Below are 20784 nucleotides of genomic sequence, written 5' to 3'. Positions count from 1 at the left end.
AGAGTAAAGGATAGGTTCACATTTTAATCTGACAAAACAATACTCACATGCACACTGTTATTGGTTGGTGGTATTGTTCCTCCTGTCCATAGTGGCCTCGAAGACACCCCTTCCCTCTTTCTATTTTCTCAGAAGAAGGAATAGTAATACAAAGGTGGACATTTGTGCTTTTATCTTTGTAATACATTTTTAATTTATACAAATACACATTCACACAAGATGAGTTGGGAGGCAGACCACTAAACTTCGGATTGATCGATGTCTACCTTCTGAGCCACAGCCACCCCAGACTTTGATGCTGGATGATTCCCTGAGTCAGCCGAACTTTAGAAGTTTTGCACAGAATGAAAACTATGACACTGAAATCACCTTAGGAAGGATTATCTTCACAGCCAGTATGGAGTGAAGGAACATTTACAGCGAACAATAACACTTTGAATGTATATATGGGCATGTGAGTATTGTTTTAAGACCCATTTAAAAAAATGTAATCTAACCTTTAATAAAAATATTTTCTGATATTAATATATTGATACATGGCAAATGCAGGAAAACATAAAATAGTGTGATGTTCCATTTAGGGCTGCAACGAATGAATATTTTCAATCAGTCAATTATTTGTTTACAATTTTGTTACAGTCTTGAAGAGCAGTTTCATTCTCTTTGGTGCCACCTATAGCTAAAAGCAGTGATTGTTGAAAGTCTCAACAGCAAATGCAAGGGCGTCAGTGGGCCCTAGGCTCAATCACCATTGTGTTACATCATTTGGTGATGGATAGTGATTTAACATTTATGAATAAAAATCTTTGAGATTATTACTTTAAATATCACAAACTATTGAAAAATGGCCAACCAAAGATCCCAGGGTGCAAAGTGACATCTCCAAATTGCTTGTTTTGTCTGACCAACAGTCAAAACCTACAATGTTAAAAAAAAAAACCAGCAAATCCTCACATTTGACAGGCTATAACCAGTTTGGTGGATAAATGACTTCATAATAGTTGTTGGTTAATGAATTGTTTCAGCATTGGTTTGGTGGTTCATGAAACTAAACTCTTTATTTGTGCAAAACAAAAAGTTAAGTTGATAAGTTGATGAGGTGTGTGAAATGTACAAGAAACCATCTGCACAACCTGACAAGAAGCCAAACCGCTCCGAGAAGTGTTAATAATAGATAATAACATCAAAGAGACTAAACATACAAATCTTTCCAAAATAGAGCAATTACAGTTTCATTAGCTCGACTCAGCGGAAATAAAACGCTCAGGGTCATAAATATTTTCAATATTTGAGTGGATGTTTTTGTTGTTAAAATGTAGATGACGTTAAATCTTTTAAATCATTCTTAAATACTAAAACCAAACAATTTGCTGTAAAGAATCTAAATATCAGATGTGAATAAGGACACAGAAGAAAAGAAATCACAAACTTAACTGTTTATTAACTGACAGACAACATTAACAGTGTTTTTGTATGAATGTGGTTTATGTATGGAGTCAATACTAATAGGAATGCGGGGGTTAAAATTAAAAATGTTGCAGGTCTTCATTTCTTTTTGCTTGTCAAAGCTTCAGCTGCGGCGGCTGCGGCTGCTGCTGCATCAGTTTTCAACTTCTCCTCCCTCTGCTCCAAGAAGAGTTTGTACTCATCAGCTGAGAGACTGAAGAGGAGAAGGGAGGAAGAGAGAGAGAGAGAGGGGGAAGGTAAATTATATTTAGTTACCTAAAACTTTGTTTGACTTACTGCAACAGGAAATTGTAAGCTATTGTTAAAGGTTAAAAGGCAAAACGTTTAGGATGGTGTTCCTTGCATTACTACATCATTTTCTAGTAAAATCGAATAAAACCGGACAAATGTGGATGACAAACGTCACATCAGGATATTTCCAGTGGAGATGGTGATATTGAATAACGGGCATTTCTACTTGTTCCTTCAGCTATCTGCAATATCAACTATAACCACAGTTTAACCATGCTCTTCTCTCTGGACTCAGCATAATGCAGCAGTGTTCAACAACCATCCAGAGAGAAATCCATTGTAAAAGAGCCAGAGATACCAATTTCTCCACTGACAGTACTCTCAATAAATCATAATGCACTGCAGCTGCAAGACATGTTGAGCTTTAAGTAAGGGGGGGGGGGGGGGGGGGATTCTGGGAAAAGTACAATATCATTATGTGAAGAAGAAATAGATGCGGCAGGTTGAGGGACTGTGGTTGTGCATGAATACTGTAACACAGTTCATGCTGTGCACGTAATAAATGATAAATATCGGAATGAAAACACAGGTGGGTGTTAAGATGCAAAGCCCCTCAAGGGTACGCAAGTAAGTTGGAGGAGGAGTGGGGGGAGTATCTGTAAAATCTAAAGAATTCTGATATAAAAGCAAGATGTGCAATATTTGTGAAGCTTATAGCATTCATCTTAGTCCCAAATCCATACTGCATACTGATTGTATACAGTATATAATGTTGGTGTCTTAGTATAAGTTTTTGCAGTATGTACATATCAAAAAAGGTTTATACTAACAGGACATTATGCAACATGTGCATCGACGCGCGTCAATCAAACTGTGACGTTTGAATAACAACTTGTATGAGTCTATAAAACAAAAACTAAACTTGCGCCATAAACAAATCTAAATATACACTGAATAATTCCAGATTGTTCAAGGCACACTGGTACAGTACAAGTAAAGAAGATATTGTATAATATAATGATGTATTAGTATGGGTAAGGTACTGTATAGGACCTGCAAAGATTAATAGAAACATTAGCTGTCCAATTAATTATTTTCATGGAGAAATGATGACCCTGGGCCCCTGGGCACAGACACATAAATAGGGCCCTCCTCATACCTTGCACCCACAACATTTTAAAACCCCCACCCCCAGCCTAAGTTGTCAAAGCTTTATTACATTGTTTGGATTACGAGAATGCTCAAAACACTGACATTCATTTTGTACTTTATTAGCTTACTCTAACCTAAATAAGCACTATGAAGCTGTATTACATTGGAAAAAAATCAACGTAAATATTACAAAGATAAATACTGAATAGGACTCTGTCTGGAAAGATGCTCAATATTAAAGGACTAGAGGTTCTTCCCGGGTCCACTCAGTTCCTCATAAAGAGGTAGGGTCCCATTGTATTGTAAGGGGTCTCGGGTGTGTATCATAGATCCTCGAGTAGATTTGAGCGCTCCATACCGACCCCTACAAAGGACTCCGAACGGGATCAAGAGCATGAACAGATAAAATGTGACGGGGACATCACAATTTCTGTCTGAGCCCTTTGACTCTACAACAGTTATTGCTGCGGGGCCATTTTATTGAATTTGATTATATACTGAAGCTACTGTAGGTGTTTATGTTATTGTGGCCACTGTGGTCACTTCAGTATTATCTTATCTGACCTCTAGTGGCCGTTAGGAGGCATAGCAGCATCTACAGAGGACGCCACCTGCTGCTGCCTTGTAACTCTGCAGGAAAATGTGTGACATTTTATGTATCTTCTGTGTTTCTTTGTTCATTTTATTTGTTCATTTAAAGAACTTAATACAAAATGATAACAATCAGGACAGGACCAGTTTCTGACAGCATTGCTTGCGTGCACACAGGTGGCTTCATGGCATCTCAGGTCAATACAATAATAATATAAAAAGTGCACCGAGCACAGAATAGAGACTTACTCGCTGACAATCTTGATGCCCAGTGAACGAGCCGAGCCGATGATGCTTTTGACGACGGTCTCAAGGGAGGCGTTCCTCATTTTGAAGCACTCGTCCTCGGCTTTCACCTGGGCAATCTCATACACCGCCCTCACCGACACCATCCCCGCTGTCTCGTGGCCTTCACACACACACACACACACACACACACACACACACACACACACAGAGTTCAGGGTGTAAATGAAGAAACAAAAAACGAAAAATTCAATAACTGTACAAAATACAGTTTGGCACCAAAGAGGACAAAGTGGGGTGTCTGTGTGTGTGTGTGTGTGTGTGTGTGTGTGTGTGTGTGTGTGTGTGTGTGTGTGTGTGTGTGTGTGCGTGCGTGCGTGTGCGTGTGTTGGAGACAGTGTAGAGGTGGTATTACGAGTCAACTGCTGAAACAAGGCTGGAGATAGCTTGGAGCATAAAAGTTGGAAATCCATAGTTCTCTTTTCTTAACTCGCCACCTTTGCTGCTTCCTTCCTCTGCTGCAGTTCCCCCGCATGTCATGAATATAACATCAATCACAGCAAAGCTCAAAACCGAGCCCAGGGAGAGACGTGTGTCCGTTACAGGATGGGCTCAGCAGGTGCAGATGGCAGTGAGAGCAGATACATCAGTGCAGCAGCACATCTCACCTGTCTTGCCGGCCCCTTTCGCAATGCCGGCTGCTTGTTTGAGAAAGTAAGACACTGTGGGCTGGCCAATCTTCAGGTCATAGGTTCTGTCGGGCTGAGGAGACAGAAGAATCAAAATTAAAACCTCTGATCAAATGTGGGCCAGAAACAGGCTGTAGCTAGGATTCAGATATCTATAAATTGTTCTTTTGTTCACATTAATTTATTCATTCAATAATGTATTTATTCATTCAATTTGACTGTTCACTAAACCCTACCTCCATTAGTTACTGTTGCTACCCCTGTCAAAGTTTCTGTTCTGCTCGACACATATGCAGTTTACAATGACAGTGTTGGCAGATTGAAGGAATGTGCTGTTATTGAGACTTTAGCTTATTCACCGTAACCCCCAGAGTTAGATAAGTCATACATAGCCTTCTCATCTCCGTGCATGTCGTAACTGTCTGATGCACCCACCGCTAGCCTAGTTTAGCACAGATCCTGGAGGTAACTGGCTCCATCTAGCCTACTGCTCCCAATAAGTGACAAAATAACGCCAACATTTTCCTATTTATATGTTGTGATTTGTATAGTCACAGTGTGTACAAATAACAAGGTTACATGAGACACAGCTATCTTCTAACCGTATACAAACTGGGAACTATATTCTCAGAAGGCGAAGCACTGCTACTTGGGCGGAGTGATTAGCGCAACACCTGAAAAGCACCGCTGTTACTCTCTGCTCCTCACCACGGGGCTTCTCAGGTGCTGCGAGCAAATCACTCTGCCCAAGTAGCAGTGCTTCGCCTTCTGAGAATATAGTTCCTAGTTTATTCCTAGATTTTAATTTAATAAATGGATTAGATAATTGTTTTGCCCATAAACCCCCAAAGTTGAATGTAAAAAGCCTTCAAAACCAACTATTTGTCCTTTCTGTGTAATTGTAGGATTTAAACTTTTCCTAAAGTAATAAGACCTCCGTGTCTCAATGGTGTCCGTGGTGTCCTCAATGGTAGCTATAGCTCTGACCAAAAAAACGGTATCTTCCTTTATGACTCTTGATAACTTAAATTAATAAAACTGAGTAGAAGCAGCATGAGTCATACATTTTTTTCTGTGCGTCTAATACTGTTTTGAAACATTTTCTAATTGAAATTCAAAACTGAAGTATCAACGTACTGTAGCTTGGACCTACTATTCACGAGAGGGTGAATTCCTCCTAAAAAGTCAAAGCTCAGTGCTTCGTTAAACTGCAAAAAGTTAAGAAGCCTTTATGATAATAAGACTCCATGATTAAAGCTAACACAAACACGTATCGACCGCTCTCTGCTCTTCTTCAAAGGCTTCAATGAAGCAGTGCATTGAGATTTTGGGGGAAATCATTCCCTTTCTTGTCTACAGTATTGAAGCTATCTGTGAATCAGGAGTACATGCTTTTTCTTTATCCCTCTCAGATTAAAGTAGTGCTTCCTTTATTTTTTTTCATTTCATATCTTGAACCTAATTACTTTGTGTTCATTGCAATAGTTATTGTAACAGAAACAACAATTATACTACAACAATCTGTAAGAATATTAGATGTTTGGTTACTGTGCCACCTCTAAACAACAAAGTAATTTGTAATTTTGTAATTTTTTTGTGACTGTCCGAGACTATAATTTAAATCTATGCCCGATAAACTGGGAACACAAAACTCACATATTCTTTATAAGATTTATTTTATTAGGACAAGGCACATTAATCAACATTTCTGTAAACGCGCCAGGCTAATTTTTAACTGTTAATTAATCACCCGCAACTAACTCCCTTTAACAGGGTAAAACACCATGGTACACAACAATTTGTAACAAAATTGTAACACTTATAATTCTATTTTTACAAAATTACAGCATGTTTTTATATTCTATGTCTTGACAGTAGAGCAAGCCACTAGAAACCTATAATAGGGCCCAGTCATGCAAAAAAACAACGTAATATACCATAATATGAAAGAGGCTGTAAAGCTCCGCAGATCTGAGGAGAGGTCATTGACAATGCTGCAGCTTTAAAGAGGATGAAATACAGTAATGTGAACACATAAAGAACAACATAAACATTGAAGTAATCTAACCCATTTACATGAGGTGTTTACTTTATTTTATTTACCCCCCCTCCCCCCTCCTGCATGTTCAACTGTGTGCAGCACATCTGCTCTCCTGCCTCATTTGCTCGCCCTTTCTATCCTCCCCTAAGGAAAAAAATTAAAATAATCTCTTCAGCCTCAATGAGTTATTCTGACCCTTTCCTTTTAATTCAGATTCCTTCTCTGACCTTTATTTACTAAAACGTGACGTACAGATCCAATCAATAAATTATCTGAGGAAAGACGCTTTGGATCATTTGTTATCTGAGACGTCAATACAAAAAACACAAAAACAAACAGGACAATAAACTGTAGGCTGAGCTGAGAAGATACCACAGAGCAGGTGATTTGTCATCAGAGTTGTGTTATCTAACAGCAGTGACCTTTCGACAAAGACAAGAATTTTTCTCCATCTATGGAAAAGCTATTGGTTGTTAAGGTCCGATGTGTCGCTGTTGTTTCCACCTACATTATAGCGTCTGACAGGCAAACTGAAAAATACAAAGACGGAGAGAGAAGGGGAATAATAGTGCAGGAACGTTATGGGAGCTTTCATGCTGAGAGTTAGATAAGAGGTGTTTAGCATAGCATAAAGACTGGAAACAGCTGTCCAAAGTTAAATAAAAAAATAAGCTACCAGTACCTCTAAAACTCATTAATTAGCTGGCTCTATCTTGTTGTCTATCTTATTTTTGTTTTGGCCGTCCACATACATAAACTGTTGCCTGGCAACCTATGTGACAACAAGACACCAGGAGGTCACTGCACCCAGCAACTGTTTGCCAAGAAATGTCAAACTGTTCCTTCAAAGAACGATGAAAGGCACTGTGAGAGGTGCTCAAAGCTACTGACAAGCCGGAGGTGAAAGTTGAAATGTGAGAAACATACATCTCAGAGGCTGAAACATGTTGCATCATGCACACATTAAACATCACACACAGTACAGTGTGAACAGAACAAACACTACAAACCACCAGCAGATGGCAATGGTGGGCAGCAGTGAGGCCCCACGTGTGATGGCAGAGCCATTGCTGCATATTGCATATCAAAATAAATTCACGCCTTTTAAAGGATTAGGCTTCCCCTCCCTCCATCACAAACCTCATTACAACACACATTTATTCCTTCCATCACAAACCTCATTACAACACATTTATTCAGCCGAAAGGACGCAACTCCTTAGTTGAAACAGCACACAAAGAGGTGGGAGGGGCGTGACGAGTCACACAATGTGTGGTTGTGTAAAATAAAATCTACAAGCTCATAACACCTCTTTTCTGAGTAATTCACGTTTCTTGCATGCACTTAATGCTTCTTGACTCCAAGTTCCTCTGGGCATTGCTTCATTAATGAATGCAAATGGAAAGGCTTACTTCGGTGGAAGAGTATGAATAATGAAAGTGCTCTGGTAATGTTATGCAGCTAGAGGAATTAACCACAATCGTGGGAGGGAGGGGTGCTAAGTGTAAAGGGTCAGGGATGGGTTAGAGAGACTGACAACGAGCCTCACAGACACACCTTCACATGGATCTTGATCGGGAGAGGGATGCCCTCCTTCAGCTCCTTGGTTTTCTCATTGAAGTCCTTGCAGAACTGCCCAATAGGGATTCCTCTCTGTTTGAGAAAAAAAGGGAAATAAACATGAGAAAACGATGGAGGATCGCTTTAAAATGTATGCGAAGAGCCACAAACATTGAGCTGAACGTCACTCGTGTCACACTGTGCTGCCAGAATACAGATGCCTGGGCTGCTGTCAGTCAGTCAATCAATTACAAAACCTCCAGGTCTGACTATATTTGCAGACATGAGTGGTTCAGGGAGCGGGCGTGTGGTGGTAAATAAATATATCTGACAGGTGTGTTTATTTGTAATATTTTGAAGGAGACATTTTCACACTTTACACTAGTAATTGTTATATTCACACGGAGATGCTTCCGTGTGTGTGTGTGTATGTGTGTGCAGCCTCTGTTGTTCCACACAGTGTTTGTGTGTGTGTGTGTGTGTTTGTTTGTGTGCAGCCTCTCTGTTGTTCCACAGTGTTTGTGTGTGTGTGTGTGTGTGTGTGTGTGTGTGTGCGTGTGTTGCTCGAGCTATGACTGAATGCATGTTGGTGCCCAGAGCCAGAGAAACCCAGTGATGAATGAGCCTCCCATTTTCCAGCTCCTGCAAGGCCAACCAGAGCGAAAGCAAAATGGATGGGTGACATTAAGTCAACACTCGACCAATGCTGCTCCTTTGCACCATTCCTCTTTGGAGTTGAATTCAGAGGCAAAGACTAATAAAGAATCTAATTATTACTGCCGGATTTATACTGACCTTCATCCGCCATCCTTCCCAAAGGCAACACACTGATTGAAATGTTCATTTCATAAATGAGGGGAAGAAAAAAAAAAAAAGGAGTTTTATTCAGTTTAATGGACTCGCAAGCTTCTATTGCTCCACGACAGAGCAGAGCCCTCAGTTTCTAATAAAGGATCTGATGAAAAGTCAGTCATCCTGAGACATTCTCCAATGACAGCACGGGGAAGACATTCATTTAAATTTAACGGAGCAGAAAGTTCTCTGAACATCATCTCTGCTAAAGGCTTCAAAAGCACCTGATGAATGCTAATCAGCTGTTGATCTGCACGACCCCATCACTTCCTTTGGGTCTAAAACGCTCCTCATTACTCACTGGAGTTCCTATGCTAACACAGATCTGCTAACACAATCACAAAAAAAACTGATTGAAATTTCAACACATCACAGGAGTCGAGACATGTTATGGTTTCAGAGCTGATTGGTGCCATTTGAATTACAATATGCTACTAATGAAATGAAATGCAGCTACGTCCCCGGAGCCCTCACTAGGCTCTACCTTCCCTCCCCACCCATGCTTATTAATAGTAATCCCATGTTAACCTTCTATCCATGCCCTTCCCTCCCTCCGCCTCCCATAAAACAACATAGCAAGGGTAAACAAACGGCGAGGGAGCACTGAAGGAAAGTCTAATTAAATATGGATTAGTATAAAGGCTGTGATGTTGCGTATGAGTCAAAGCAAACCCTCGGGCTCTGCCTCACACATTCAGCTCCCATTCCTTCCCTTCTGTTCAGCCCATGTCGGATAATAATCTCTCCCACCGACTCAGATGACCCTTTCATGCCACACAATGCCATAAAAGAGCCTTCCAGACCAGCCGGAGATAATGCCTGATGCTTCTAAAATGTGCTTAAGCACGGACGGCGAGACATTATGCAGACAGGGGAGCGACTGTTCTAAAGATAGACAGAGGCAAAGAATTCGAACGGCCTCCCTGACAAGATAGTTCCTCTAAAAAAGGGCTTGAACAAATAAAATTTAAAAAAAGGCTTAAGTGGCAAATATAAGACACGACCCACTTGGGGGAGGCAGACAGTTTGCCCTTGAGCTCTGCATACAACTAAGTATGCACCAGAGACAGGTAGTCATATTTTAATTAAGCTGTACCACAGGAGTCCAGGCATCTGATCCTCTGAAGATGGCAGTGTGAGGAAGTTTTATATTGGCCTCGGGCTACCAACCAACCATGTTGGTAATTGCAATCACAGTCTTTAAATGTGGCAGAGGGCTTGCGTGCCATGAAAGCAAGGTTCGAAGTTGGCTCCTCCAACTTCGCATGACATTTATCAGATAGAGAGAACTGGAACATTCATGCCCCGGCCAAATCGCTAACCCCCTCACTGCATCGGAGCATCTAATCATCCTCGAGTCCGAGCTGCTGGATAAATCCTCTCTCTTTCACCATGACTGATTAGAGCCGGGCGCTCTCCAGTATAAAATGGCTGCAGCCCATCACCCGAGGCGGGGCCTTCCACACTGGCTGTGGGCGAGGACATTCAGCTGCACATCTTCAAAGACTTTTGAGATCCTGGGCACCGTGATTAAACGCTAATCTAAGAAGATATTTCTTGCGTCAAATCCAGCTGCGACAGTGGTGAGTAATTGCTATATGACCCATTCAAGATCAGCCCGGCAGAGTCTTATTACTCGTAATTATGGGAGCAATTAGGCATTTGCAATTAAAATCTGGGAAGTGTCCATTTGATTTGACCCATCCAACATATTCTCTGCAGTCTTTTTTGACACTCCTTCCGTGTTAATGTGATTGGCCTTTCAGCTTCACTAACTCTTTTTAACAAGATGTAGCACTGGTGTGGCAAGATGGTGTGTGTGGATGGAGGGGCGGAGAGGAGAGACAGGAATGGGAAAAGAGAGAGACAGCTGAGGTGTATTAAAGTTGTCAGAATGTGGCCAGTGATCGTCGTGGTCAATATCTGAACAATGAGAAAGGGTTTGTTTAACCATGGTAAACAACGGGAGAGGAGACAAGTAAAGCGAAAGGCCGCAGGAGGTCCTCATGAATATGGGTAAGTGTGTGTGTGTGTGTGTAGGTTTATGTATGAATATTTCAGGCTGATTTCAATATGACAAGACTATCAGTTTAAGGGTGGATATGTGTGCATATTAAGCTGCCAGGGACTGCTGACGGTGAGGAAGTGTTCATTCACTGTGTGTGGTTGCAGGTGTCTCTGCGTCTGATAGAACAGGGGGGGGAAAAAGAAATAAGGGAGAGGAAAAGAAAGGGAGTGGAGGAGGAGGAGGGGAGAGAGGGAGAGATGGAGGGAGACGAGAAAGAGAAGGTGAGTAGGTCAAGTGAAAGTATTGTGCTTATGGAAGCGTGGCAAACATGGAGATAAAGGACACAGATGCAGGAAAAGACCTTGGGGCAGGAGGCAGGATTAACTGCCCCTGGCACACAAGGCCACCTGATAAATTGCCCCGGGCGATCGACACAGCGGAGGGCTGCGATACGGTGACGAAGGTGTTACAGTGGAGAAGGGCTGGTGGGAGGCGAGGTTAATTAAACTCCTCAGTGTGAAACACTCTCATTCATTACCTTCATTACCTTGTTCATTTAATCTGCTTCGCTGTTGGCATTTTATCACATTCAGCCCCATAGTAGCGTCATACAGCTGATTAGGTTTCATGTTGAACCCCTCAGCTGCAGACGTGGGTAACTGAGAGGCTGAACAGCAGGTCAGTTTAGGTCTAACAGACACAGATGCACACAGCAAAACAGCAAAAAATAAATTGAGTTCATGCTGGACATGTATTTTACTTGATTTTCCACCCTGGAATCAGTGGATTAGTCCTAAAAGTGGAAAATGAAAAGATTTTCACCCCGTCTCCAGTGAACTGTGCAGAGGCCAATATATAAAGAGCTGAGGAGCACTGCTCACACAAGCATGAGTGCAGAACTGACGGAGTGAACCTAATTCGGGGCCTCATCTTTATAACAACCAAAACAAGTCTAAACTTCTTAGCATTGTTTTCACTGTCTGGATCTTTGCTTAAAATAGAGGCAGCCTTTACTTTTTCTGGCTGGCACAAGAAGAAAAATTTGCCGTTTGAGGGCATGGTGAAAGCAAGCAGGCGAAGGGTGGAACAAAATGGATTGCATCACGACAAAACATCCCATTTTCAACTCCATTAGGTTCCCCACACAGTCTTGACAGTGTTGTGCTTTTTGCCACTTCACATGATTAATCACGTGTGGAGGCTGCAGCAGAAATACAGGAGCCTGAACTGCAGGCAGCTGAGGCTCCACACTGGAGATGTCTGAAAAATCACAAGACACGCTGACAAGTGGAAGGAGAGACACACAAAGAAAGAGAGTCAGGGGTTGGAATAAAGTCAGACTTGCAACAACAACTGATAGTAGATAATAGTGAATTTTGCACACTAAAAGGTGTCATTCAAAAGGGAACTCCACCGATTTTACACATCAAAGTCTGTTTGCAGGTCACGGGGAGGATAACCGCATAGGTGAACAAAGTTGTATAAAGACTTTTATGGCTACAGAGGGAGTAGCGCAAAATCTGATAAACTGCACACACCCAAATCTCAGACTGCTGGTGGTCAAGTTGCATTGTGGGCAATGTATGTAGGTGCCAGGTTTTGACGAGGAAGAATAATGTGTGGAATAAAAAAGAATGATATTTCAGCTACTGTTGTATTGATGTTTTTGTACTGTACATTAAGAGATGGACAATGCTGCAGAAGTGCAATGCTAAATCAGTGCTCTTTTAACTCATGCCCGACACACTGAGATGACTTCGAGAGAAAGAGCCAAGAGCAGGAAGGTGAAGGGATTGAGTACTCCATTTTGCCATGTTTGTGGAGGTCAGCCCCAGGTCTGATGTGGAGCATGACTCAGTGTTGACGCCTTTAGCATTCTTGGGACAGTCTTCAACCCCATGTGTCCTTCCAAACTTCCCCAATCATGTCTGAAGCAAAAAGTGATGACTGTACAGTACTGTGGACAGCCTGCCCACCTGGCTGCCCCTCGCCCTCCTCTGCTGTTCTCTGCCTGTCCTTTTTCCTGCCTCGCTCTCTCCTCTCTGAAAGTGAGCCAGTGTGCAGAATGACCTTCAACCACACCCACAGGGAACAAAAACAAAAGAGGGGGAAGTAGCAGGATGGAGGAGACAATGGGATAAACATGAGAGGGGTGACAGAAAGGCAGCGAAAAGAAGAAGACGGATAAAGAACAAAACAAAAACCCACGCTGAAGTGAGGACAATGGAAAATCTCTCTTCTCTTGGAAGCCAGCGGAGCGCAGAGCTGAATCTGACAAGAAAGATGACTCTCCTTCCTTTTCCCCACCAGTCTGATTAAACCTCTCACTCTAAAATGAACCCAGCACTCTGAGAGCCACAGAAACGAGGGAGCTGAGGACCAGAGCCTTTGCTAAAGATGCAGACTGGAATGCCTTCAGATACATTTGAAGGAGCCTTAGAGAGAAGTGACGCTATGAAATTCCTTAAAATCACATCTGTGGCTGACAAAGGAACCAAAATTAAATTCTTAAACCAGAAAAGCAGCCAGCTCTTTTTGAAAACAGTTTCCAAAAGATTAATTTCCAACTAGATCTGTCGCAGAATTCCCAATCCTTCTGTTTAAGCGCGCAGTAAGCCGGCTGTAATGAGTTCATCCACAATAGAGGGATGATTTCCTTGTGTGACTAAGACAGTAAGTAGACAGAAGGAGGTCTAATTAAAGTTGTAACATCTGCCTTCTGAGCTCTAAGTGTGTCTACAGGCAAGCATCTTTCGCTCCACTTTCTCCGCTCTTATTTCAAACGAAGAAGGGTAAACAAGGTATCCGCCTGCTCCCACACAATGCAACTAATCTTCTGCAAGTGGCATCATCATAATTACCATAACCAATGAGTATAACTGTAACTGGGTGCTCTCAAATATTCATAGCATCTTCCAGCTTAACTTCCACAGCTGCTGGTGGAGAAGAGGAGGAGAAACTGAGGAGGAGAAACTGAGGAGGGTGGGAGGTCTGGAGTGGAGCACGTAACCTGCTTACAAATTAACACCACAACCAAAGTCGGACAACGTGAGTGAGTTTCTCCTCTCGCTGTTGCACCGCTCTGCCTGCTCTCGCATGAGCCATCTTCTTCTCGGTCTGCGGTCTCCACTTTAACGTTAGGCGGATGCTCCACTTCTGACCGACTTCCCCCGGCTGCTCGGCACTGCCGGAGCCCGCCCGAGCCGCAGCAGCAAGCCCTGCACGGCTCTCTGCCCCCGCTGCTGCGTGAAAAGATAAACCAACAACGGCAGACCACGACACTGCGGGAGGTGACAGATCCAGATTCAGATTCGAGCCTCTGCAATAACCACAGACACATCGGCCATGCCATTTCTGCACACAGGGGGAAATCTTGATAAGTATGAGCAGTTCTTTTTTTTTTGATCCTACAAACTCGGGTCTGCTTGGTGTGGCAGTGGCGATGTCTTTCCACTCTTAACAGTCTCGAGATGAGCCTTCTCCTGGAGCCTTGCTCTATACAAACACCCGGACTGTAAGAAGAAGACTTTATCACCGAGCCTGGCTCATCAACGACAATAAAAGAGACTTTATTAGTCATCGACTGCGCTTCTACTTGGAAGAAAAAGCACATTACTCGCTGTAAATCAAGCCAGGAGGATCGAGCCTAAGTGCAAGACGAATGGTTTGGGTAACTAAAGCTTCACTTTACTAGCAGCCATGCACTGATACTCTCACAGTACCTGCTGTTAATAGGACAGTTATGAAACAGGTGTTGCAGAGAAGCGATTTCATAGAGATTATTTTAATTGCCAGAGGATGCAAGACGTCGCACTGCATGCTGGGCCAGTAATGATAACCCAATTTTCAAGAAAAAAAACAAACGCGATAACTCGGTCAAAAAAGCAACACAAATCCCCTCAGGCAACACTTGGGCTGCTACCTTACAAATCAACAGATGTTTCAGGCATGTGGCTTTAAGTCTGTAGAGGGGATTTATTCAGCAGTGCATTATCAGGGATTGCACACTGCCTGGCTCTCTATTAATTAATTAGTTTGCCCATAATGGCCTAGATGTTGTCCTGATGCCCTTGGTGCCCCAGTGGCACCTGTGATAACTTGTGGAGTATCTGGTCTTTGATGTAATTTGGAGCTCTGTAGGGCTGTTCATAGAGATATACTCTGAGTGGAGACAAATTAATCTTTGCTCTACATGGATTTCTATCCACCTGGAAATCGACCAATACTAATAGCAAAACAAATGGAAGTGGCAACCCCACCCCTTGCTTTATCTCTGTCAGCACGAGTGTGTGTTGCAAATAATGAGAGTTTTTGTGTTTGTTTGGACGATTACATGACACTGGTGCAGATGGAGGGAGAACAGTGTGCACATGGCGTCACACAAGATTAAAGACAACAAATGGGAAGAAATGGGAGGGGAAATGGATTTACAGTCTTTCACCTGCACACTATTACATGCCATTACTCATGCTTACACCAAAATAGTTTTCCTCGCCCTGTCAACGGCAGTGTAGCTTTCCAGACAGGGGAATGATGAATTTGGTCATTATTGATGAGCAGAGTGGACACACGGGCTGTCATCCCGGTCTCTCACTCAGAACAGAATACATTACACCGCTTTGACAGGGAGTCAAAACACAAATACAGGCTGAGGGGGAGATTTCTACGGTGAAATTTAAGGCGCAGGTGGAATATCTTAAGAGGCACGACCTCGAGAAAAAGCCAGCTGCAACAGTGGCTGTAAAACTTCTCCATCCTCTCCCTCTCTCCCTGCAGATAGGGTTTGTTCCCAGAGAAAGAAAAAAACAAATTTAAATTCCAATATCCTCTAATCTGCGGCTTGATGAAATTCATTCAATTTTGGGGGAATGGTAATCAATTTGCAGTAAGCGATGAGACAAAAGGCTCCATAGACTATACGATATTACGAATGCTGGCATGATCCACGCCTGTCCTCCCACCATGCCTCCGAGCAGATTAATCAGTTGAGATCGTTCCTTTCCTCATTTCTTTGATTCATCCGTTTCAGACAAACTCTAATGTCTGGGGTATTTCAATAGCCCTGGTGATGAATACATTTGGATTCATCCAGGCCAGGCTGGCACTTGAACTGCATGTCTTCATATAAGTGGATGGAAGTCACTTTCTATCTACATTTGAGTCTTTTCTTCTTCATCACTTTCACCCCCTCTCCTCCTGCGCTTATTTATGAACTATTACCATCACGCAGTAACACTTTATTAGACATGTAGACAGCCAAGAGGCCTATTAATCTTTCACTTGCAGTCGTATGCTCATTCTCCTTCCACACACACACACACACACACACACACACACACACACAATCTCAAACCCCCTTTTTTACCCAGTGGAGTTCCTCAGCCCTTTTCAATGATTCAGACAGCACCGAGGAGATGGCAGAGCTCCTGTTACAGTGAGGGAAGGGATGTGTCTTCCATCAGCAAGATATCAATACACACTTTTCACTGGCAGATTTTTTTAGGAGGCTGCAATCATGCTGACAATCTCTCGCTCGATCACGCTCAACTGTTGCCATTACGACACATCTGAGCTGGTAGTGATTTTATATTATAATGTCATCGATCCAGTTGAGGGGTTGACCGCGTTGTGCTGAGCAGATAACAGATAGTCCACTGATCTGTGCTGTGCTTTTCAGCTAAATACGATAAAGAGACAGCGGTTTGATTACACTGTAAAGTCAATGATCATTTCTCACACTACAGTAAGTCAGTACTGAGGTTTACACTGTCCGTGGCTGAGATATGAGCTGCAACAAAAAAAAAGAACCCTCATGTTCAGCCAAATTAACATTGCTTGCATGCACTCACACAGACATACAGTGTGTACACAGAGGCACGAGTCAAACACATCGTCCAAACAAATAGCAAGTTATCAATATTCATCTGAAATGAGAGGGGAATTTGAAAAGATTAAAGACTGCAGCACAGTATGAGAATAAACATGGCACACTATAGAGGCAAAGAAAAGGCTTTGACGGGACACCTAGCTGCGCCTGAACGCAATTAATTAATAATGAATAAGATGAGTACAAAAAGAACAGAAACAACAACAATACACAGACAAAAGTAACAGCATAGAACTCAGGGAAAGTCTGAGAATCAAAACGAAGCAAGGACATTTATGGAAAATAAAGACTACTAAATTCAAAGAGCTGCAGAGTTACAAAAAAAAACAAAAAAAAACCATACAATTTAACAGGCTTCTCAGCTTGAGCAGCCAGGGTAGATGTAGCTCTGGCCAAAGATGAAGGGGGCTCACTGCTTACTAGGCAGCCAATGTCTTTAACCATAGCAACAAACATCAAACTATTTTACATTTGGTTTTGAATACGTGTTGGGAACAACGAGCATGTTCTTATCCTGCAAATCTGTCAGTTTTACCGAGGACAGATGGCACTGTGTGGAACTATGTGAGCAGAGTTTGAATTCTGTCTAACAGACTGTAACAGATTTACCAAGTGCATGTGTGTACGTCTCTTTCAGGCATGGTGCCCACGCCCCAGGTGTGCGTATCAACCCTGGTCACAGTGAGCACGATGGCAGTGGTGGACCTCTACCTGCTGGAGCAGAGCATGCTGGGTGCTCGTGGTCTTCCAGGACCTAGCGTGTGGCAGTGTGCGGCAGTATTGCTCGGTGATGTGGGCTTCCTGCTGGCGCTGCGCTTTGTGTCGGCCGGTGTGGTGTCAGAGGCGCGGTCGCCGCGTCGTGGTTTTGCCAACGCCCTCTGGTTCCTGTTCCTGTCACTGCTCCAGCTCAAGCTTTTCTTCGTCTGCCATAACTACAGGCAGGAGCACCGTCCGCCAGATCCGCTTGCCAGGAAGACCCTGACGCTGCTGCTGTCCATATGCCTGCCATCCCTGTTTCTTATCCTGACGGGAGCTGACCATATGACCCCGCAGCGCAGAAAGCAGGAGGTGCGTGGCCGGCTCCTGTGGGTTGTGGTGGACCTGTTGGATGTGCTGGACCTGCAGGCGGGACTATGGGAAGCCCAAGCGGGGAGTGGAGGGGTCGTTGAGCAGAGGCTGCCCATTTGGGCGGAGGGCCTGGTCTTTTTTTATTGCTACGCCCTTCTGCTGCTGTTGCCCTGTGTGGCTCTCACAGAGCTGGGGGCCACTGGCCTGCCAGGACAGAGGGGTCCCCGTAAGGAGGCTCTGTACCCTTGGCTTAGCTTGGTCACTATCAATATCTTCACCCTGGCCCTGAGGGGCACAGGCATGCTGTGGTACAGGGACCCCCGTGTGTCCACTGTGTTCCTGGGGAAGAACCTACTGGCTCTGGCTGTGAAGCTGAGCTCAGCCTGGGAAAGACACAAGCAGGAGCGCAGTGCTGCAGGAGCTGGGACTGTGGCTGGAGCAGAACCAGGAGACTCGACCCTGCCAAGCCAGAGCTCAGAGCAGGGAGAGGGCCAGGACCAGGGGAAAGCTCCTCCCTCTCATTATCACACACTGTCTCGCTCCCAAAGCCACACGCTCTCCCACGTCAGCATGGAGCCCACAGAGACGCCCTTGGGACCCTCTTTCATCTCCCATGAACTTTAGAGTCACTCTGAACAAAAGCATGTGCTCACACATCCACACTTAAAACTCGGACTAGCAGAGCCAGCATCACATCCAAACAGATAACTTGTATTGTGTTTCAGTACAACAGTGATAGGTCTAATGCAGAGCTGTGGAAACGCATTTGGCAAGCTTGGCTTTCTGCACATTTTGTTGTGCTAATAATAACTCAAAATGCATTGCTGGGATTTGTGGGAGTGTATTTTTTAAAGTGATCACTGTGAACACATCTATCAGCCTGTAAAGAATATTCCAGAAATGTATGTTGAAGTCTAGTAGTGCTTGTTCCTTTCTTTAATCTGGGCACAGCTGCCCAAACTGCCACAGATTTGGTGAATGTGTTGCATTCAGACCCGTTTTAATTATTGTATTGTTTTACTGCATTACTCCATTTACAGTATCTCATATTGGTTTACTTATTTGTTAATTTTTGAGTTCAGGTCATGTGGCTTGTCGGAAAAAGGAGATCAACACTTTTCTGCCATTAGATGCCAAAATACAGACTCTGACCTTTAGCGTACTTTTTTCTCTGTCACTTTACAGGGACCTTTCACAGAGAAAGGTTAATACAGAGGAGTGACAATTTATTTCCCCCTTCCCACAGAGCCATGATTCAAGTCCTATTTGAATAGATTTGAAAGGCATGAAGAGGTAAAACTATCCAGTTTTTCAAAATAAAAAAGATAAGAAAATAAAATAAAAAATAATGTGTAACAGATCTTTTATCCTCATATCCTATCTTTTTTTATACTCTCATGACATCCAAGATTGATCTTAAACATCAGCTGGAGATGATTTTAGAGATGCATACTGAACCGTCACATTTATTTTAGAACCACTTTTGCTGTAAATGTTAAAACTCTCCTGCAGCGATTCTACCAAAACAATATGTGCATAACTCAAGATGCCAACTATTTATGAAAGACACCGTTTCCATAAATAAAATCTTTCAACAGTAGGGCTTAAAGATGAGCATTTTGCATCATCTTAATCCTATTGCAACACAAAACTACAGTACAGGTCTATTTTACTACATTGTTTACAAAGACAGAATACCATTGTAAGTAATCCCTTTAACCATTTCAGAACACATTTAAAAATCATGTTTTGCTGTCGTCTGTACTTGTCTTAAAGTCTCTGTCAGTCATTTTCAAAAAGAAGAAAAAAAACTGTCCAGCTGCCTCAGATTATTAAGAGTTAACTTTTTGATTCTATTTGAATTATGGATGGAGCCTTTCATTTACTGATTTGTTAACGTGTGGGTGTGGTAGTATTTGGTCGTCATGGGATTATGGGTCAGAGCAGCAGGTGTAGAGGATGTACAGTACAGACAAGTGCCTTGTTTCCTCATGGATCTACAAGCCTCTGCGTCGTCACGAGGCGTACACATTATGTGTACCATGTGGAACTTGGACATATGCCATGTGTACACTGTGAAGTTATTCCACAGCTGCTGTCAGCTACACCTCCAGGACAGAGTGCAAGCTAATAAAGTGTTTCATACTCGCCTAGTGTTGACAGTTCATTGGCTATGGCTATTATGTAGGAGCGTTATTGGCAGCCTGTCGCCCACATGGGGTAAAACAGGAGTCAGTCCTTATTTAAGGCCATGAGGCCTTAATATATATTATATATTTCAAAATGTACATATTTTTGTCAATCAGCTTGCACTCCACAGTCACAGAAAATTGCATGTTTTTCTACGTGAACACATTCAAGCAAGAAAAAGGTGCTCTTTGCTTCATGGTGCAGCACGCGGACAAAAGGCTGTCATTTATCACAATTATGCCAGCGGCCCCATCAGCTTGGATCCTCTCGCAGTAATCCTTGAGTGTGCCGTCGTGTTGTCTGCCTTTAATGTTGAAAGAGAGATGGGGTGTGCCTGTCAAGAGTTGTAGTAAGTGTGTGATGTTTTTAGAGTGAACTGGCTCTTTGCTCACAGCGGCTGTGAATGCACCCGCCGGCCTCGCCTCTGAGCTTAAATGGTCCTATTAATTGAAATTGAGGCATTTGTCAAAATGCAAGCGCTTATTCTCAGTGCTTTACGCTTGATTTACAGGCTATATTAACAGGATGTATTAAGACTAATGTACACACTCAGGCACAAAAAGAAATTCATTCAAAGTGTCAGTGGGGAATTTCTCTCCGGTTCAGAGAAACTTTTAAGGGAAAACCACAGAGGGATAACCAGAGTAGTAGACAGCATCCAGCTCTTGCCTACCCTCTTACTTTCATCCCCTCCTCCCTCGCTTACTCTGAATTTCAAACATACGCATACTGGATGCACTCCCTGTTGGGCAACTTCTCATGTTTCTATTATACTAAAAGCAGTGACTGCATAGGCAGCAGC

At 43.0% G+C, this 20784-nt stretch overlaps 2 protein-coding genes across 3 annotated transcripts in view; one reads left to right on the top strand and one right to left on the bottom strand.

Annotated features, from left to right (window-relative positions):
- Window positions 1–1419: 1419 nt before the first annotated feature.
- The window catches only part of mrpl11 (mitochondrial ribosomal protein L11), a 36544-nt gene continuing 17179 nt past the window's right edge, over window positions 1420–20784 (bottom strand). The window contains exons 3-6 of the mRNA XM_031302986.2: window positions 7975–8070; window positions 4356–4449; window positions 3691–3850; window positions 1420–1660 (exon numbers count right to left, since the gene is read on the bottom strand). Of these exons, the coding sequence (XP_031158846.1) occupies window positions 1546–1660; window positions 3691–3850; window positions 4356–4449; window positions 7975–8070 (465 nt within the window). The 3' untranslated portion in view covers window positions 1420–1545. The remainder of the gene's footprint in view (window positions 1661–3690; window positions 3851–4355; window positions 4450–7974; window positions 8071–20784) is intronic.
- Window positions 9959–19942, top strand: tmem265 (transmembrane protein 265). Of its 2 annotated transcripts, none has more exons than XM_031302982.2 (2): window positions 9959–10412; window positions 17362–19942. In XM_031302982.2, exon 2 carries the CDS (start codon window positions 17364–17366, stop codon window positions 18414–18416), a length of 1053 nt encoding a protein of 350 aa, XP_031158842.1. In that variant the 5' UTR covers window positions 9959–10412; window positions 17362–17363; the 3' UTR covers window positions 18417–19942. The 2 variants fall into 2 exon arrangements, with proteins under 2 accessions (XP_031158842.1, XP_031158841.1); XM_031302981.2 differs by lacking the exon at window positions 9959–10412 and adding an exon at window positions 12732–14507.

Source organism: Sander lucioperca, chromosome 1 (genome assembly GCF_008315115.2).
Source record: "Sander lucioperca isolate FBNREF2018 chromosome 1, SLUC_FBN_1.2, whole genome shotgun sequence".
In the NCBI taxonomy this organism is placed as follows: domain Eukaryota; kingdom Metazoa; phylum Chordata; class Actinopteri; order Perciformes; family Percidae; genus Sander; species Sander lucioperca.
Note: the sequence above shows the minus strand (reverse complement) of the source record. Positions and strands in the feature narration are given on the sequence as shown.